Below are 20,776 nucleotides of genomic sequence, written 5' to 3'. Positions count from 1 at the left end.
AACTCAACTTCCCTAAATGGAGTTGAAAAAAAAAACCAAAACTGGTTTTCTGAAAAGTTGCGGTTTATAATGGGAAGTTTGGAAAGCTCACTAATAGGAAATCCTGTGGTTTTCGGGAAACAGCAAGTGTCTATGACGCCAGAGATGTAGGTAAGCTCATTTTGTTGGCCTCTCATTATTTCTCTGCAAGAAGGTGCCCAAAAGTTCAGTGGATAATAAAAGTTGATAATTAACCCATTATATTGACAAAGTATTTATAGTCTCAATAAAATAATCTATCCCTCAACAACATTAACAAGATTAAGCTGCTCATATACGAATAATGACTGAATGAACTGATAAAACATTTACAACTTTCAACAAATAATCGGTCAGTGCTCTGTTCCTCTTCCGGACACTACACGGAAGAATCACTCTTCTCGTGACGTCATTTGAGTAACAGATCCTGTGCTTGTGCGTACATTACTTACTGCAAGTAAGTCTGAAGACACGAAAAATATGGGATGATTTCTTCAGAGCTATTCATTTTTATTCACACTGCAAATCGAAGAAGTTGGGAGCCCGGGGAGGATGGCTTCAAATAAAAGATACTCCTCTTATCATCATGTTTTTAGAGCTTGTCGAAATCAATCAAAAACTTCGGTTCCGATCTAATGCAGCCGCAAAAAAAGATATCCAGCCCATCCCCTTAATGAAAAAAATAATGAAAGGAGCATCACAAATCTGGAGCATTGGATTATCTCAATGATCGAATGATTATAATTTACACAAAAAAGCAGTTAACAAATGAGCTTTCTTTTCTTAACCGGGACAACAGTTGATATGATGAAAAGTGAATCTTTCAGGGTACCAAGAACACATTGGGAGATCACAGTAAAATAAGATTGAAAATATTTCTGTACATTACAATTTCGAGATCATTACAGTTATTGAATAACAGATTTGCACATTCGAAATAATCGCACTTAGCGCGTCGGGGTAGATACGTGCTCATTGCGAATCAGAAAGAGGAAAACGTACATTTAAGGGAGTCAGGGGCGAAAGTTGAGGAAAAAGTGGGGACGTTATTAATAAATTATGACATCGAATTTTGGAAAATTTAACATCTTCAGCCTTATATAAACACAAGAACGGGCAAAATTGGTGTCTGCTATAACAATATTTATGTGAACAAACTTCTATTCTTTTTTTAGTCTTTTCTCCAAGTTGGGATTCACCGTTACTCGATTGTGAATTTGTAGGTGCGCTATTTGCTGCGTGAAATGGACAAATGTACATGAGTTCCCTCTCTCCGTTATTCCCTTCAACCGTTAGTGAGTGTTTACGCTTGCTGTTGATGTTACGCGATGTCGAAAATCTCCAGCATGGTGTGAACTTGTTTTTTGGGTTGTTCTTTGCTGTGGTATCCAGATTCCGTCTAACTATACTTACAATTGCTGTACTGTAGTGTATACCGAATTACAATCACCGCATAGAAAACTTTTTAATGGCGTATATAAAACCACTTAGAATTTGTACAGTTCCGCACGGTGATGTTCAGTTTGTTAGATTGTTGATATACTTATAGATGGTTCTGCGTGCTTTCTTTGTCCGATTGTTTTGTCAAAAATTGAGTGCAGAAGGGGCATTTTGGATAGGAGAGGTTGGGTGGAGTTGATTATGGGGAGTAATGTGAAGAGTTAAACAATCTCGTATTTTTCCACAACGAGAGAGGACTCAGTTGAGTACCTGAGGGACACCGCATCTGCATCTTGTCTCTCCGTCACTCGATCGATCTAAATCAATCAGCAATCTAAACTATGGCACTGGTTATCTTAACAGCCACTGAAGAAAGTAATAATTGACAACTTCCACACCGACTTTCTCGAATTTAAATTCTTTTTGATCTCTTCATTCTACAAACTTTTGCAGCACCATCTAACATAGCCAGCCAATCAAGAGAAAACAGCGAGGAGAGACATGCTTGACATTCATTGGAAACAAAACATAACAGGGAAAAGGCCGTAAAATAGCTGCAGAGCCTTCTAGACTGCTGTCTCAAAATACTAATCTAAGAAAAAGACCAAAGAACCTAATCATGCCCTGTAGATTAACGGAAAAAAGCCACCACTGATTCCCATAACACAGGTTCATGGAACGTAAAAAGGGCAGAAACAGAAATTTGCCAAAAATCAGTCTTTTCGAAAATTAGTTTAAAAGTCATAAAAAAACACCGTCATGAACTCAAGTGATTAATTGTATTCATTTTGTTCCTGATAAACAATAGATGAGACTTAAATTAGACAACCTAAACGAACAGTAAAATGCGACAAGAATAAAAAATTACACAACAGTTTTTCAAATCAAATTGTGACAAAGTCGTAGAAAGCGTTAATTAAGAGCTGACATAATTAATTTAATTAAATTAGGCCTCATTAGCAACCGATGACACCTATCACTGAGGATATTAAGTGATAAAACACCGAAACTACAAATGCATTCAAAACTCTAAATCTTGGTAAGTCATTAACTATAAACACAAACGATCAATTAGATACATTTATGCCTCATTGGGATACGATAAGAAATGTCATCAATCGGATAAAGTGATAAAACTACAAATCTCGGCATGACTTAAAAAATTGCTGCTATTTTTTGAAAACAAATTGTGGCAGAGTACATAAAACCTTTAGATATCTACTGAAACTATAAAACAGCTTCTATTACGTCACACTATTATGCCAATAGGGCGTCATTACCGAAACAAAAAAAGGACGAATATCACTTCCATTGTGTGACAACAAAAACTCCCCTTGGAGAATTCAAATATAACTAGGTAGAGGCCAGAGTGGAAAAGAATTGCGAACAGATCTCAAAAAAACGATGCGCACTCATACAATCCAAAATAAATTGGATGGCACAGAATGAGCGCTATAAAACACCGGCTGAAATGAGGGCGCCTGCAAAACAAAAAGGAAGAGAATCACAATATTTGCCCAACTCAGCTATCTTTATCGCAGCCAAGATTATGGACCAAGATAAAAAATGACTCCTTGAAAACTAGAGGTCAAAGGTTCTAGATGAGAATTTCAAGAAAACCTCAATTAGTCACAGTTTATACACAACCTACAATATAAATTACATTAGATTTTTAAAACTTAACTTTTTCAATCGAGCACAGAAGTCACTTTGAGTGAGATAAAAGTTTAAAATATCATGCAATACATCTAAAAAGTTACTCAAAAGAGTAACCTCGTGCCCAAATTCAATCACAGCGGTAGGGTAGGAATCTAAGAAAATGAACATAACCGACGAATGTCGGACGAATTGCAATCAAAAGGTCGCCGAGCGGTTGGCTTCGTCAGTAGCTACCCACGTTTAGAGAGGCTAGCTTTAGCTGTATTGAAGGGGCGTGAGATGAGCGCAGCGGGAAGCGGGTGCACCGTGTAGGCGGGGGGGGGGGGGCAACGGTGGGATGTGGTCTTTGGCTGCACGTGACCCTTGCGGCCTGCACGATGTGCAGGGGTGGAGATTGGGTGAAGTGAGGGGGGTCCGTCCTTCACACAATAAGTATAAGTCTCCAAAACACTTTTTATGAATCGTATACTTGGAGACTAGTGAGCTAAAAGGCTCTTAGAATACGAAATTCCCTCTGGGCGCGACCTGTTCAGCCCGCTTAGAATAACAAGAGACACCATTTTTGTCAATTAATGGCATAAAAAACAAATAAAAAAAAACAGAAATTACCGATAAAACTCATGAAACAAATAAAAACAAGCAAACAAATTGCAAGCTCCGTTTGAAATTTTCTGAAAATACTCTACAATAAGCGGCGCTCCGGTGAATTGCTATCAAACAACCGTCGAGCGATTGGCATTGGTAGGAGCAAGCTGGGGCTTAGGGATGCTAGGATTGGCAAGGGGGTGAGCGGGGGGCACAAGCATTGGGGAAGGGGGAGTCAAGCGATGGGTGGGTTAGGGTTGGGAGGGCTGGACGAGAGGGGGTGCAAATCTCCAGGTGGAGGAGGATGGAGCGAGAAGCGTGAGCTGGATGGGTGCGGAAAGTGACAGAGGCGCTTAAATGTAAGATTGAGAACTGCCCCTTCACACCTTAAATTTGTCTCCTTGAAATAGTTTGTGTAATTCGCATACATAGAGACTAGAAAGGCGTTGGGTTCTAAAAGAGGTGCTCAGCCACTTAATGCTATCCAGGATTTAGCAGTTTATCTCGTTTCTGAGGACAAAAAGCTAATTGGGTGAGTCAAAAATTGCTCATGCAAAAAAAAGCAAAAGACCCCATGACTAATACAATTGTTACAAACTTCGTTTGAGAGCAATAAAAAATCCAATCAGTTGAGACAGTTATGGCAGTAAGTCAGGTGCCCAACGTCAAAGCCTTCAACAAAGACTCAAGAAAGAACTAGACCTGAAATGGATTCGGTAAAACCATTTTGAGAAAAACCCAATCAAAAATTCCAAAAAACAGAAAGAAAATCAGAGTCAAATTGCCGAAATTTTGTTCATACACCAATTTCTCATTCTACTATCACTCGCTTTTTCGTTCCACTTCCTGTTTCGGCGTAACAAGAGTCACTTCTCCAATTTGACTTCAAAAATAACAAAAAAGTTTGAACAGATCTGAAAAAAGAGTGCCCCAATACAATTTAAATTCTTTGAATTGCAAAAAGGAGAGAGCCTAAAAAATAGCCGCCGAGAAGCTGACGGCGGGTATTAAAAAACACGAAGCAAAATTTCTGCAGCCCACTACATTAAAAAAAAACGATCTATTTCAGATTACTGTTAAAAACAGGTAAAACATTCTTGTTCTGTCTACACTTGGTTTTATTTTCAGCATATTGATCTAAAAACTATGTTTCTATGCGCGGCGTTGACTTTTACATCATGTTTAACTGAAGTTGCAACGATTAAAAATAAGAAGATCGTCATAACTCTCGACTCGTAAAAATCTACGATGAGATCAAAATCAATAATAGGCTTGCTATGGCATCGCTGCTATTAATAATTTTCAAAAATCAGCTGTAATTATGCTATCCTAAATTGTAAAGATGTCGTTAACATGAAACATCACGAGGCTTAACAAATTTAATATTATTTTTTCAAATGTGCTGAAGGAATCATAACGATGAAGAGGAATCAAATGTCATAATTCTGAAAATTAAATCATAGTCATTACTCACCGCAATGTCAGAGATGAGTTTGGGTGAGTAGAAGGACACCCTAATTGGGAAGAAGTGGTCTGGGTTGGCTGAGCCGGTTGTAAAGACTAGGGTGCCAGTCGCATTCCTCTGGTCCACCAGCTCCACTCTCCAGAACAGAGCACCCCGTCTGGACTCAAACTGGTAGCTTCCATCTATCTCAGACACCACTGGCGCACCAGCATTCGATCTGAACAGGTCAAGAATTATCGGTCAGAAATACATTGTAGAAATAACGAAGAAAAATAGTGAAAATTCCTAGAGCGCCAACTGCTGAGCAAACTTGGAGCTGAACAAACCTACAGCCGAAGAATTGCTGAAGTGAACTGTGGAAATGGAGATAATATTGGAAAACATTACTCCGACGGTAGTAATTCTTTGCTTCTAAGAGTGCGCTATGCTGTGTTCTCATCAAATTCTGGTCTGCTGTCGAAAAGAGCTTCGAAGTAGACTTGCGTCCCATCGAATTTAGATATAAGCATATAAACAATTGAACTGATGACGTTGTCGATGCGGCGCCGCTTACAAAACCCACGAACAAATTGAAAATGTTGATAATGCAATGGAAATTTAGTCACAGAACCATTTAATGATACGCAGAAGTCACTCAATAATTACCAGGATGATTACAAAATAGCTTTGCTGAGCTTACAGCTATCAAAAAAGTCAACAGCGTTACTTGTCAAGTAAATGATTATACCCAGCAAGCTGGTTGCGTATTTCTGGAATTGGGGAAACCATTATTGTAGTTCTCGGGATTCCCTCCTTTCCAAGCCAGATTTAAACATAACCAACTAAACGTCGGAAGAATTGCTCTCGTACGACTAGTAGGAGCTCTAATCAATTGCAGCCTGCTTCAGTCGACCGCGGGACTAATATTATTGCTACGAACTTCGTTTGAGGGCAATTAAACAACTCAACCAGATCAAGACTAATACTATATCACAGCTATTGATGGCAATCATTAAGATACAGCTAAAATCACACGAGCGCAATAGTACCGAGAGTGAGTTAACTTACGGAATGGGTATCTCGATTTGGACTTCTCTCAACTCCAGATTGAGATTGTGCAGTTCGTACTCAACATTAACCTCACAGTTGCTGCCTCCGTCATTTGGCCAACAGTTAACTGTAAACACAGAACAGGTTCGCTCGTGTCTGACTATTGAACTTAAACACAATTCGTCAACAGCTGCGTTATTTATATCTGGGTAGCAGATGTACCGAAATTTTTGATCAAGGGAATTTGAGGCAATTCACCTAGTGAATTTCTACTACTTAGCCAAATATTTTGAAAATGATAAATAGCTGCGGGATGTTCAGAAACTTTTATAAGAGTGAAATGTGAGTAACCACACATTAAATGTTGAACCGTTTACACCATTCTCTGGAGAACAGAAAACGTGATTGGTTATTACTTGTGAAAGGGACGTATGTCTCGTCCTGGGATTGGATCCTCCACTTGAGTACTCCAGTGTCAGTATTCACAGGGAAAGTCTTCTCCGCATTCCTCAGAGCTATCACTTGATCATTCACAAACCTCTGCCTGTCTATATTCGGATGCGGCTATAAAAAACACTCATATTCAAACAAATGGTCCCAAAACCATTCACAGCATTATTGCCCACAAAGAAACTTTGATTGTGACACGAAAACAATCGTACGATAATCTCCAAAGTAAAGAGCACTTAGGTTCATTTGTCCATCAAAAGGTAGATATAGAGCTATACTAGTTGTTTAAATAGCCATATAAGCTTAGAGAATCCACAATGTCGTTCATAATCGGATGCAGTTTCCCACACTAAACAAACTATTCATTTGAGAACATAGCTATCATTGAAGAGGAATTTCTTCGATTTCACAATAAAAACGGATGTAAAGTTTTTTAAAAGCATTGACCGTTTCGAATCGAGCCAGAGTCTCTACTTATGTGGTAAGTGTAATTTACATGTAATTGGCAAATTAAGAGGTCGTACCTGTGGCTGTGTGCCCTTGAGCTGGTGCTTGAGATAGATGGCTACTCTGTTGAATTGCTCCTCGAACACCTTGTTGTACATCATGCCATGTAGGTCGAACTGTTCCACTCCTCCGTCCCTGTTCAGCACCACAGACAGCTTCTCCTCTATCCTCAAGTGCACACTACATAACAAATCAGAGTTATACTAGTTTTCTATTACAATTTAAGGAAGTACACAAAAGATTAGTTATGAATATCGACACAGCTTCCATCAGATCATGCAACTACAACCCAAAGTCCAAAATACGGGACTTAAGATTATGGGAACTGCAAAACAGCCAATACGGTTTTTACGGACACCAATTTGCTTCTGCTCTCGTGGATTCCGCTCATCTGATATAAGTTCATACTGTAATACTGTTCTTCGGCCGAGAGTTTTCAAAATTTCAACTTGGCCCGGTGTGACCATTAATAAGCAGCGTTGGCAAGCACTATACTAATAAAAAAAACGCACAATTTCTATTTCTCAAAATCTAACTGATTGTATTCACATGTAGTTCTGACTTTCTGACCAACACCAGTAGGAAATCGTGGCGTAATGTTACATTGAGAGACATAAATCATGTTCTTTTGTAATGTCAATTGTAAGCAATTGTTCTATTGATTAGCAATTTTCCCTAAGAACCGCTTCTATTGATTTTGCCTGTCCTTAAATCTTTTTCTATACAGATTGGTTATTTCATAGAGAAAACGAATCTCGAATCAATTAATGAGACAGCGAGTGAGGTATGTCGAAAATATATAACAAGAATAAGGGCAGCTGCGAACAAGCAACTATGGCCTAATGCAGTTCCGCTGCGATTACACAGAACCCATAATAATAATTATTATTATCCTTATAAATGTGAAAACGTCCAAGTACAAATTCAATTTTTGAGACACATTACTCCAACTTAAAATCAAGTTTCAAAAACCAACATTACGTCATTTATCCCCTACTCTAGTACTCTCGCATACATAAGAAAATCAGATAAAACACATCTTTTACCTAAAATAAGCCGCAATGCAAATTTGATGAACTCCATCCAAGTTTCACAATAAAAAAGTTGTCACACGATTACAATTTAATCTTATTTTATCTCTTTCTAATGTTTAACACAAGTGCAAACTTAGCCATAGTTGAATAAAACTGAAAAATATCATATCTACACTTTATAAGATTTCATAAGTTAGCCTAAAACCCATTCTCCAATTTAAAACATACCCGTCAGATTGCAGAAAAATAGCCGCCATTGATTCCCATAACTCTACTGGGATTGAAAGAAAAGAAAATAACAAAAATTGATTTTTGTATAAAAACATTTTCAAGTGCGACTTATTTTGATGTCATTTCGTAATTGAACATACTCCTGTCTCTCAGTGAGAGGATACAGGGTCTAGTACCAATAACAATAAGCATTATAGATAGTCACTAAAACTTATGAGAATAAAGTTCAAGTACCGGGCATCTAAAAATGGGCTTTAAGGGTTTATCGCGTTTCTATTTCTGACTTTAATTTTTTAATACTGACTCTCTTCATTTTGAATTGCTTTGCTGAGCAGCTGCTGTTTAAGAGGACTTTGAGCAGAATGACAGAAGAGTAAAACTAGCCTAGAGAAGTCGAAAACATTTCACGCAAAATGTCGAGAAAGCGGCAAAATGGGTAAAACGAAAAAAAAGTTCGACGAAGTAAAAAAAATAGGAGAGCTATAACAGCCGGCTGAGAAGAAGATAGCGGCTATTAAAAAGAAAGATCCCAACTAATGTGTGTAAAACTTCAAATCTTGATTCAAAAATTTTGAAAAATCTTATTAGCTAGAAGAAGTATCTCACATGTATGCCTAGAGCACATGTATGATATAATCAAGATCATACATGTTTCGACGCAATAACAAATCCACATGGTAAAGAGACCTTTATTGAAAAGCATTTAGGCAACATTAGGGTCGTCGTTTGAAGCAACGAATTATATTTTTGTGTCAACCAATTTTAATAGGTTGGCGTAAAAATGATACCAACCGGAAAATTAAAATTACCAAAATAAATGTAAGAAAAAATGCAACATATAAAACTGCTATTTAAACATCGCATATTGCAACTTTATTTCGAATTTCTCGCCTTGTACCTCTTGAGGATGTCGAGTCTTCCATACAGATATCTTTTAATCAAAGGGGCCCATAAGGTGAAATTTTTGCAAACCATGATACAACACGTTTTTTGCAAAAAAAAAACAAAACATACCCAAAAGGTTGCTGGCAAATAGCCGCGGTTGATTCCCATAAATAAGATTGGCATTGAAAGAAGAGACAAACTAATGATAAAAAGATTTTTGTGCACAAACAAATTTAAAGTGCGAACTACTTTGATGTCATTTTGGAGCTGACCATACTCATGTTTCGTAGTGAGAAGAAGCATATACCAATAGGCTTTAGAGATGGTAACTAAGAACATTGTTCGAGTAACGGGCATCTAAAACTGAGCTTTATGGGTTTATCCCGTTTCTATTTCCGATTTCGTTTTTTGATACTGGCTCTGTTCATTTTGAATTACTTTGCTGAGCAACTGCTGTTCAAAAACAATTTAGCAGAATGAAAGAAGAGTAAAACTAGCCTAGAGACCTCAAAAATTTCACGCAATATGTCGAACAAGCTGTGAACTAGGGTAAAACGAATCTTTTTTTAGTAAGACGAAGTAAAAAAAAACATGAGCCCATAATAGCCGGCTGAGGCGGCTATTAAACATTAGTAGAATATTAGCACTCCCTAACCTGTAAAGTTAAAATTCAATTAAATGGTCACTTCTTAAAATCTTATTTTCGAAAAACATAAAACATTCTACGCTCTTGTCCTAACTGCCTTTCATGATGAAATAATTTGCAAGTTTGATCTACAACTTTATTTCAGACAGTTGAGTTAAAATATAAATAGGGTGTGAATATCAGTTTATATCAGACACCTCCTCACAAATTCAACATGTGAATAGACACTTGTGCCCGACTAACACACACACACTCACAAACAAACAGAAAACGCACGCACGCACACGCACACAAACAAAGACACGCGCGCGCGCGCACGCACATACACACACACACACACGCACACACACACACGCCCGCACGCACACACACGCACATACACACACAAGCGCGCGCACACACACACACGCACACGCGCACACACACACAAACACACACACGCGCGCACACACACACACACACACGCACATACACACACACAAGCGCGCACACACACACACACGCACACACGTGCACACACACACACACGCGCACACACACACACACAAACACACACACACACACACACGCAGACACACACGTGAAAGCATCTATCTGAGGGAACACGCTCGCAGAGCAAATCTCACTAACCCTCTTTACGCAATATCTTGTGAAAGAAACATTGTTCATACGCTCACCTCGCGTACTCTTCTGACATGACTGGTGAATACCTTTTTCATGACTTCTTATCTTCCTAACATATATTAAGGTTTGAAATAAATTTTTTTGGGGGAAACTGATAAGCAGATCAGTCCGAAGAGGAAAAAATGAGTCCAAAAACAATGCTAAAACTCGAAACATTGTAATGGAGTAAAAGTTGGTTATATAGTGCTCGACATTGGCGTACATGTACAAAGCAATGTATTGGTGGCCTTTTAACTTGAAACAAGTTCAATTTAAGTCAAAATGCTTTAAGCCAGAAGCTGCTATAAACAAACAAGCCTCAACTTTTTCCCTCGAATACCTATCTGTTATCTCCTCATCATGAATAAGTTTCATAAAAATCGCAGGTAGTATCAGTTTGTTAAATACGTTGATTCAAAGAAGCCATAGTTTGTATCATAGGCAATTGGCCCTGTATTTCATTAACGACAAGTTGTTTCATGGAAACTTATATATAGCAGCTACAACGCGATTTTAAAAAGAGAACACGCCCAAGAGGTCTCTGAAATTTTTCAATCGGTCTCTAAGAATGCTCTGAAATTTTTCATTCGAATCTGAGCTTTCAGAACTTCTGATAAATGTAAAAAAAAAGACAAGTCGAATGAATCTTAGCACAAGAGTTGCAAAAAAATTTCAATGAATAAAAATAGATATAGATACATAGCCGGCAGATTGCCAAAAAATAGCTGCGATAAACGCATGTGGCCTTCCATAGAGTTGAAACAAGTAAAGAAATAATAAAGGCAGATTGACCACCAGACTTTAATAGACACTAAACTTTTTGGGTTAGATTCGGACTGTCATTTTTATGAGACACATACGCTCTATAAAGAAAAAGCCCTGATAAAACCTTCTTAAAAATATTGGAAATCAACAACTCAAAAGTCTAATACACAAGAATTAGGGCATATACGTTTGACACTACTGATCTTTACCAAGTAAATGTTCGTAAAATTTCAAGTTCATTAAGTGAGTTCAGAAGTCATTTTTTAGTGAAATTAGTCACGCAATTGACCTTAAAGCAGAACAAACTAAGGTCACGCACACAACTGTAAAGCAGTACGAGTCATTGAAATTGAAAAAGTCAATGTTCGCAAGAATAATCGATGGAGACCACGAATTAAAAACCACGATGTCCCCAATAACAGGTATTAAAAATGTAAATAGATAATCAAGACACGTTACTGTATTTATGCGCAATTTAAAATATTTAACTTAACAAGTTTTGAACTCCTGACGATGCAAGTTATTGCGAAAACGTTTGAGTAATTGAACAATTTTATATCGTCCTTTTACTCTTTTTAGCTAAATATAGCGTTAAAAGGACCGACGAATGAATTGCTGACAACTTCACCTCAAAGCATTCAAAAATGTTTTAAAAAAAGTAAGGCTGCCGCACGCCAGCAAAAAGTTAGCTTTCAAATAGAATTAACTTGTTCGGGCACCACTTTCTCTATGTGAGAAGTAATGCCGAAGCATAACCGATTAACGTCAGATGAATTGCTCTAAAAACGCGTCAATTGGGCTTTCTTTGTTGCAGCTACTATGAGTTTATGTGAGCTGGCCCAACTGGTTGCGGGGCAAAAAGGAGCATGATCACTCAATTATACAAACCCAAGTAATCTTTGAATTTGATCTTCAATTTCCAGTTTCAGTCACCAAGAGTTCACAAAAAAGCAATTATTTCGTTATGGAAACACTTGGAAATTGTTTATCTATTGATCGCGTACATGTGTGCTGTCTTCTTGTTGAGAACAGAGAATTTGTGCATTTACCTCGATCCTTTTAGCATACAACGCACACAAAATATGGGGAACAATACATTGTTCTGCTTTCACAATTTTTAGTGGTATTCAATTCAGCCCCTTTAACGGAAAATTTAATCCTAAGGTTACAAAGAATATTTTACATTCTCAACACCTTCAACAGTTGATCTCTCAAATGGCGCATGAACAAAACCATTCCCTTTTTATCTATTTTCACACCTCTTATTATCAAATAAATAATTTTTTTTCATGAGCAGCACTTCCTCTGACACTTGAGATAGTCCAAAAGACCCCAAGACTACGGTTCACTAGGCTAACTCATATCGGCGCTTCCCATTTACTCCTAAATTATGTAGTAGTGCATGTCTTGTTCAATCTACACTCAAATACACTCAACCTGTACGCAAATAAGGGGTAATTGTTCCGACCCACTTTAGGGTTTTTTTGTTCAGTCAACTTTGGCCGATCGAAATATTAATCGTAGAGGCTTGAGAGTGGTATCATTAAAAAGCCCGTCCAGCGTAGAATTTGGAATTTAAAAGATTTTTTATTGAATTTCGTTTTTTTTCTACACTGAGTTATCGAGGTTAAGTGAACATTTGACTATTTCCTTGACTGATTGACTGTTTTTGTTCACATTTTCCGTCTTTTCTTAAAAAAATATTCTTCAATTTTGTTGAAATTAAGATATTTATTTAAAGTTAGTTTGAGCTTTAAACTATTGCTGAACTGTCTGATCTAAGTTTTGGGCTCAAACTTTAGCTTAGTTTCTTTTTAATTCATCTACTTTTTCAACAAAATGGCCCAAAATATGCATATTTAGCCCGCTTTGCATCTATTGGCCGTAAAAAGATTAAAAAACGCTGTCACAATCTGCGGAAACGCCAAATAAAAAAATTTGTACGCACGCATCCTGTGAGTGTTTTGAAAACAAAATTTTGCCGGTTTTCCAAAATTAAAAATGATTTTTGAGCTTTTCCACTTTTAAATCATATTTTTATCAACCAATTTGTAGCTTAGTCTTAATGCAATAAAAATTAATCATAATTGCAGATTAGTTATTTTGTATTGTTTTTGGCTTTGACAATACGAATGGGTTTTAAAACCAATTTTGTTGCTTTCTGGACATTTGAACATTTTTTGGTTTCTTTTTTCGTGCCTTGTCGCAATATCACAATAAAGACAGTTTTTATATCACATTATTGGTGTTGAAAGAAAGCTCAATGTCAAATATCGGAAAATTTCACTAAAACCGTTATAGATTTAACGGCTTCGACATTTTCTTGCAACAATTATTTAAATTTTGGATCTTTGTAGAATTTTGTTCTTTTTTTAGACATATTTTACGCATAATGAACAGTTCTAATGGCTTCCTATCGACTCATTTTTCAAACTTTTGCTTTTCTGTTCTTTTTGTCACTTTTTTACCTAGTCTCATGAATGACAGTTCACCAATCACATCATTGATTACATGCAGTTGCAATTCAGCTGCAAAGAGTTTTCGTAGAAACAATTATGATTTTAACGGCTTTGTGCCATTCTGGCTAACACATTTTTCCCAAAATTTAATAAAGTTTTTTGGTATTTTTGTTCTTTGTGGTCGTATGGCATATTCAGGATAATGACAATTCTCAATCGCTCCCTGTGAAAACATAGATGCATCCTTTTGATTTCAGTTGCTGACTATTGGTTTTGATAATTTCGAAATCAATTGTTTCCAAAAAAACTAATTGTATTTTGTAACTTTGCAAATTTTGTTTTTTTTATGTTTTTTACTTGTTATCCAGTCTCATTATTGAAGGGTCAAATGTCATTTTATTGGTTTCAAATGGGGGTAAATTGAATGTTTCTCCTGTTTTTAATGAACAGATTTGTCGTGCTTTTGTAGACTTATGAAATACTCTGGGGAAAATGACAGTTCACAATAGCAACGCAATTTTATGGAGACAAACCTGAAACGTTTCAAGGATTTTAGATGATAGCTCATGTTTTTCAGGACTTCCAAATTTTTTTTAAAAAAAACGATTTTTTTAACCTTGCATTTTTTGTTTTGTGTTGTCCATCTAGTTTTATTGAGGACACGTCACCTATAATAAAATTTGTGTTGCAGCAAGCTGCAATTGAGTCCTTTAAGAGCTGTTAGTGATTTCATCGGCTTCGACACTTTTCTCGCAAAATTTAATAGTTTTATTATTCTATTGTATTCTTATGGCAAACTCTGGGTAATGCCAAATTTGAATTGCATTTTGTAGAAGCACAGTTGAATTAGTTAAGATTTCAGTCATTAACTACTGGTTTTGATAACTTTTGATGACAAAATTAATTGTTTTCAAAAATATAATTGTATTTTCTATCCTTGACTCTTTTTCGTCCACTTGTCACCTATTCTCATTAATGAAGGGTCACATTTCACCTTATTGGTGTTGGAAATACGCACAATTGAAGGCATCTAATTTTATAACTTGACCCTTTTTATTTTTTTTTGTTCTACTTGTTACTTAGCATTACTTAAGGACAGGTCCCATCTCTTTTCTAACGAAGTACAATTTAATTTGTTGAGTTTAAGTTTTATCTGATGCTTTTTGGACTTGGTTAATAAATTTTGTTTTTGAAAAATAGACATCGAATTTTGGTCGTAATTAATGCTTGTCGTTTATAATTGGTTTTGATGTTTGTCTCGTCTCGCAGTCTTATTAATAGCAGATGTCCTTGGCCCCCTAATATGGCATTATTTAACTTGTTCAGTGGTTTGAGTTTTAAATTTCTTTTAAAAAATTATTACATCACTTTTTTTAACAAAATGTGAACTTCAACAAAATTTTACTCATTTGGTAGACAATTAAGTCAAAAATGTGGCTGAGCGGAGTCGGAACATCATGTGCTAACGCACATCGAGCCTCCTTGTTAACATAACGCTTCAATGGAACAACTCTTTGAGAGAGCACATCAATAATAGCCGTTGGGGAAGCTGACAGTGTTATTAACAATATTAATACTTTGATGAAGAGCCAATTCAATTGCTATAGATTAAGAGGATTGCTAGTCAACACTATTGTTTCTGCTACTAACTTTTCGATTTGGACACGAGATGGTGGCACAACTGGAGTCTCCAAGGGACGATTCGTCATGTTCACCGATCGGATATCTGAAACAGGCACATCCCGTATTGTATATAGATAATAATGAACATAGATAAGGCCTCTCTCATAGACGTGTGATAATAGCACGTATATTATGTAAAAAGCCATTATATAATCTAATTTTAATTGCATAATAATCTCATTCAACATTACAACGCAAGATATTTGATAAATTTGAACTAAGAAATCGAATTTTTTGGTTTGACAATGAATGGCGGATTGTGTTTTCTTTAATTTATCACCGGATTTTTCACTTGAGCAAAGAGAAAAAATTCTAAATTTGTTGCCACGTGCAAAATAGAATCTATTTCAGGAGGTCGTAAAACACCAGACTAAAGAGCGATAAAAAGTCGAATGAGTTTATCTGAAAAGCTAAGAGTATGCTGAGCAAAAAAAATCTTGCTGAAATGTCAAAAAAAATAGCGACAGAAGGCGTAAAATATCAGCAGAATCCTTTTTTTTTAAAAAAAATATTTACGATTTGGTGCAATAACAAGGATTTATATTAAATGCCACATCATACCTTCACCCTCATTCTTCAGTTGATCAACAAAACTGTCAACATTGCCTCTTTTCGATCCCAGTTGCATGCCCTTCTTCCCAAGTCCAGCCCCACCAGGAAACTTTCCCGCTGCAGGACTTGTGTATTTGGGTTGCTCCATGGGAGCAGTAACCGGAACAACTGAACTCATGTTGTCATACGATCCACCTCCGATTGAGGACCCTGTAATACCTCTGCTGCCGATTCCTCGTCTTCCTCCGGCTCCTCTCTCTTCTGTTCGTTTTCTGTCCATTTCTTTGATCTTTTTCTTCATCTCTGCCTTCGCCTCGCGCTCTTGACTCTAGATCAAAATATTAGATTGTAATAGGTTACAAACGCCTTAGAAACCGTTTCTATTCCGTACGGGTTGCCGTCATGTAACACAAAGATAGGACAAGACAGAGTATCAAGAAGACTACATTAATTGTTTATATCACAGAAAACTTCAAAAAAAGTTTTGCTACAGAGAGCATCTTGAATAGTGATCAATACGGAACAGTTGCTATATTAGGAAAAAATGATCATCAAACAAATACCAATCAAAAAAACTTTCTGAAAAACTTCAAAAAAACTTTCTAAATAATAAAAAAATTTCTGAAAAAAATTTCAAACAAATTTCTAAAAAATGCTAACGAAATAAGGTCCAAATTTTGTATTATAGTCGAGCAAGCAGCATTTAAATCTTGTTTTGTGAGAAATGATAAACCGTAAATTTTCCTGGATAGAAATAAATTCCTAACTGGAAAAAAATTCATATCAGAAAATGAAGACTTTATTGCTCTGAACAAAGACAAAAAGTCACTGGAAATTTATACAAGAAGTTCGGAACAAAGAAAAACAACGAATTGTAATAGACACTCTGCGTAACAGCTTTCTTGAGCTTATTACGAACGGAAAAGACATCGCAAACCTTTTGAACTTCAAGTTTTCAGTTTTGGGAGAATACCTTGGTGAAAGAAGAATATTTGATAAAACATTCTCAGCTGAAACGGGAAATGCAAATCGGTCTGTTTTCAAATATGTTACTTGAAATGATGTCCATGAATTGAAAAAAATGCTTGAATGTTAACAAATCTTTGGGTCCTTCAAAAATTCCCGCATGGGCGTTGAAAGATGCCCAATCGGTCCTAGCGGAGCTTTTCTTTTTGCTGATACAAGAGTTTATTTCTGAGTCTTCGTTTTTCCGACTGACCTCAAAAAACTTTGGTCTCACTTCTTTATAAAAAAGGAAACACAGAAGATCCCACTAACCATCGTACAATATCAGTAGCCGGCGCACTGGCAAAAATTATTGAGCAAGTTATAAGGAACCAAATTAATAACTATTTACTCTCAAACAACTAGCAGCCTCCTAAACAATTCGGATATAGGAAAAGAGTCCACAACAGATGCCATACTACAAAGTACGGAATATGTAAGAACCGAAATGGATAAAAAGAATCCAGTTTGTGGAGCATTCCTCGTTCTCTCAAAAGCATTTGACTCAATCTCACACGAAGTACTAATAGAAAAACTAAAATGTTTAGGAATCGACTGGACATCCACAAAATTGATAAGATCCTATTTGAAAGACAGAACTCAAAAAGTAAAGTTTTCTCAGGTAATGAGTCCGACTGGATTTTACTTCTATTCATCTCATACTAATGCATAAATAGCCAGAAGTTATTTGAAAAAATATTGAAAAATTGTGTTTCTACTTTCAATAACATCAAATAATGATGAACAATAAGAAGACAGTATATATCGTGTTCGCTTCGTCAAAAAAGCACGAACTCAAACATATCTCAACATTAACGGAGTGAACATAGGAGAATCGTCGTCTTTAAGATATCTAGGAATAATATTAGACAAATTAAGCTCTAAAGAAGCGATCAAAAGAATACTATCTAGAATGGGTTGCAGCAACAAAATCTTGAGAGATATAAGGAGTTGTTTTCCTATAAAAACTAGAGTAAAACTATTGAACGCACTTGTTTTAAGTCAGGTTCAATACTCATCTCTTATGCTCGCTGGTATCAGAAAATATCTCATGATAACGTTAGAAAAACAACTTAACTGGTGAATAAAAGTGTGTAAGTATGATCACTCCACTGATTTAAAAATAAAAAATAGAATCATGCTTGTTGAATTCCTCAAATATCGATGCATGATATTTTCCTTGAAATATGTTAGGAAACAATTACCAGCTTTTAGCAACAACAATGAATTGCAACCTTCCAAGTGCAACCAGAATCCGAGAACAGGAAAAATTTATCCGACTATGAAACGTAATTCGGAATTCCTAGATAAATCATTGATGCTGCAAGCCATGAAAATGTACAATGAAGTTCCTTATGAACAAAGACAAAAACTCGATATGGTTAAAAACATCAAAGGTTTCCAGAAAAAATTCTATTTCAAGGAATACCTGAGGGACCCAAATGCATTGGAATACAGATTTATTGCGGCACCTTTTCAAATTTTTCATTGTTTTCAGTTTCTCAGTATCCAATATAGTTCTTTTTAATATTCTAAACGTTGTGAAATATATTTTTATTGTCTTATGTATTTTAGGATTTGTACATTGCTATTTTGTTAACACTTATGCTGTGGAACATTTTGGAATTCCATGTTTTCTTTTTTTTTCAAATCTACGCAACCGGTATTCTACCCTTCTCTGGAAGCGCTACTAGGTGATCGCGTCTACCGGTTAATGACCAAAAAAATAATTAAGTTAACAGAATTTTTAAACTTTTGAAATAAAAAATTCTTCAGCGCGAGTTCATGTTGTTTTAATACTCGAACGGAATGTATGTCAAATCCAAGATCTTTGGCGTTGCCAACTTCAGAATAATAAAAAAAGTTTCATATCTAGATAAATGTCAACAACTGAATGGTAAAAATTATTGAGACCACTAATGTAACGATTGCAAAAAATAAGTTTTGGTGAAAAATAAATATGTTGGACGTTACAGCGTAAAAATGCTCATCATAGAAAACCGCCAACTGTAACGTCTACAAACTCGCAAAAAAATTCATTAGGAAGCATGGCATAAGTTCCTTTCCAACCTGTCGCACAGCCAATTGCACTTTTTCCTCATGTGAGTCCATTTCAATGAAACCTCGAATCATCTGTGGGTTGACACTCTCTCTGTATCCCAGAGCAACTATCTCGTCAAAGGCAAAGATCAGATTGAAAGCATTTTCCGCAATGCCCATCTCATCCACTGAGTGGCTGTATTCGGGGATCTGTAATTTAATACACACATTTGCCAGTCAAAACAAGTACTGCTAGAAAAAACAGATTGCAGTAAGGATCAGGAAATATTTCAGATCTTTTCCGTTTGTACCCCCCCCCCCCCTAGCATACTGGGTGCATATTATTTGCACCCCCCATGCGCACGACGTGCCATAATTTTATATAATGATTTACTACGTAATGACACCTGTTTTGTAACTGGGGGAGGGGCATAAACGGAGATCCAATATTCTTATTAAGTTTTCACCGTTGGACACCATTAACCTGTCACAAAATTATCATAACTATTAGAGAAACAAATAAGTCAGCTAAGAACACAGAATTGCAGTCAACTAACCACTTTTGCAAACAGACGCAGCGTTTCTAAATCTTCTAGAATGTTGCTGTTCTTCGTTGTGATCAGGACAATGTACAACTTCTCAATCGCCTGGTAGACATATCGAACTGTTTCTGTTTCTACAAATGTATGTTGCTTTCCTGAAGTAATCAGCTTTGGAAAAGCTGATAAAAGTCCTTCGATTCGGGATCTGCTCATGTCAACAAACTGACGGGACACCAGAACTGGAACAAAACCTCCGCTCGATCACTTCATGATGACAGTTTAATTTTTTTTAATTCACAGACTCACCTTTTCCGCCCTTAGTGCAAACAGCTGCTGCTAACAATACCTAAATGAAAAACTTCCATCGGATTCGGAAAACTTACTTGAAAGCAAACATAAATACCTACCATTGTCGTTAAGGATTGTGAGCTGCACAAAATCTGAAATTCATTAAAATTTAAAAGTCTCTCGAGCAAGAAACAGTTGGGCGCCAGTGAACCAGATCTTTGAAAAACTTTTTGGTTGCAATTTGCTCTTTTTGGTCAAATGTTAAAATATTTAAAGCTCAATTATTTACAGGTGTCCATTAACACTTCAGCTACGCACGTAAAATAGTAATAGCTGTTTCTTAGGACTGTTTGTTTTTTAGGGATTTTGGAATCATTTCCAATTTCCGTTTCTGCCCCCCCCCGGCTTAGTGGTTGCATATTATTTCCACCTCCCACCCCCCGACGCACGTGCCATATTTTAAATGATTTACTGTGTAATAACACATGATATAGTAGTAGTAATAGTAGACATGGATTTAGGGTTGACCCACGGGTTTTGTAGTCCTCGGTCAGTTTATAAATATCAGTTTCAAGCCGTCAGAATAAGTAGTTTTTCAAGTTCATTACAGTTTTTACAGGTGCATATTATTTGCCATGTGAAGGGTTTCTGCATATTGTAGTGTTCAACAAAGTTTCCAGTATATATAGCGCAAACTCTTATTGTGTTTTTGTTAAGGCCAGGATTCTCCAAGCCTCGAGACTGATTCTTCGGGAGACCGCCTAAGATCTTCGGACTTGATTCCACCATTACATTCAACAACGCGCGCTGCTATTTCACGCTCTTTGTGA

At 36.5% G+C, this 20,776-nt stretch overlaps 1 protein-coding gene across 1 annotated transcript; it reads right to left on the bottom strand.

Annotated features, from left to right (window-relative positions):
* Positions 1-209: 209 nt before the first annotated feature.
* Positions 210-20,119, bottom strand: LOC142341561 (coatomer subunit delta-like). The gene is made up of 11 exons (XM_075392588.1): positions 20,066-20,119; positions 19,965-20,004; positions 19,674-19,897; positions 19,147-19,326; positions 16,081-16,399; positions 15,487-15,562; positions 7,171-7,333; positions 6,613-6,760; positions 6,215-6,323; positions 5,177-5,384; positions 210-1,775 (listed from the first exon to the last, which is right to left on the bottom strand). The coding sequence occupies exons 1-11, from the start codon at positions 20,066-20,068 to the stop codon at positions 1,680-1,682; spliced, it is 1,566 nt and encodes a 521-aa protein (XP_075248703.1). The 5' UTR covers positions 20,069-20,119; the 3' UTR covers positions 210-1,679.
* Between the last annotated feature and the right edge of the window lie 657 nt (positions 20,120-20,776).

Source organism: Convolutriloba macropyga, chromosome 6, assembly GCF_964194025.1.
Source record: "Convolutriloba macropyga chromosome 6, txConMacr16.3, whole genome shotgun sequence".
In the NCBI taxonomy this organism is placed as follows: domain Eukaryota; kingdom Metazoa; phylum Xenacoelomorpha; order Acoela; family Convolutidae; genus Convolutriloba; species Convolutriloba macropyga.
This window is presented reverse-complemented; position numbering and strand designations above follow the sequence as displayed.

Bases quoted from the DNA above. Each gene is read 5' to 3' on its own strand.
- LOC142341561 (XM_075392588.1), bottom strand. The intron at 19,327-19,673 runs GTTAGTTGACTG...ATTAAATTACAG, and splicing joins TGCGTCTGTTTGCAAAAGTG to ATCCCCGAATACAGCCACTC. The intron at 5,385-6,214 runs GTAAGTTAACTC...TGACCTGTTCAG, and splicing joins CAAATCGAGATACCCATTCC to ATCGAATGCTGGTGCGCCAG.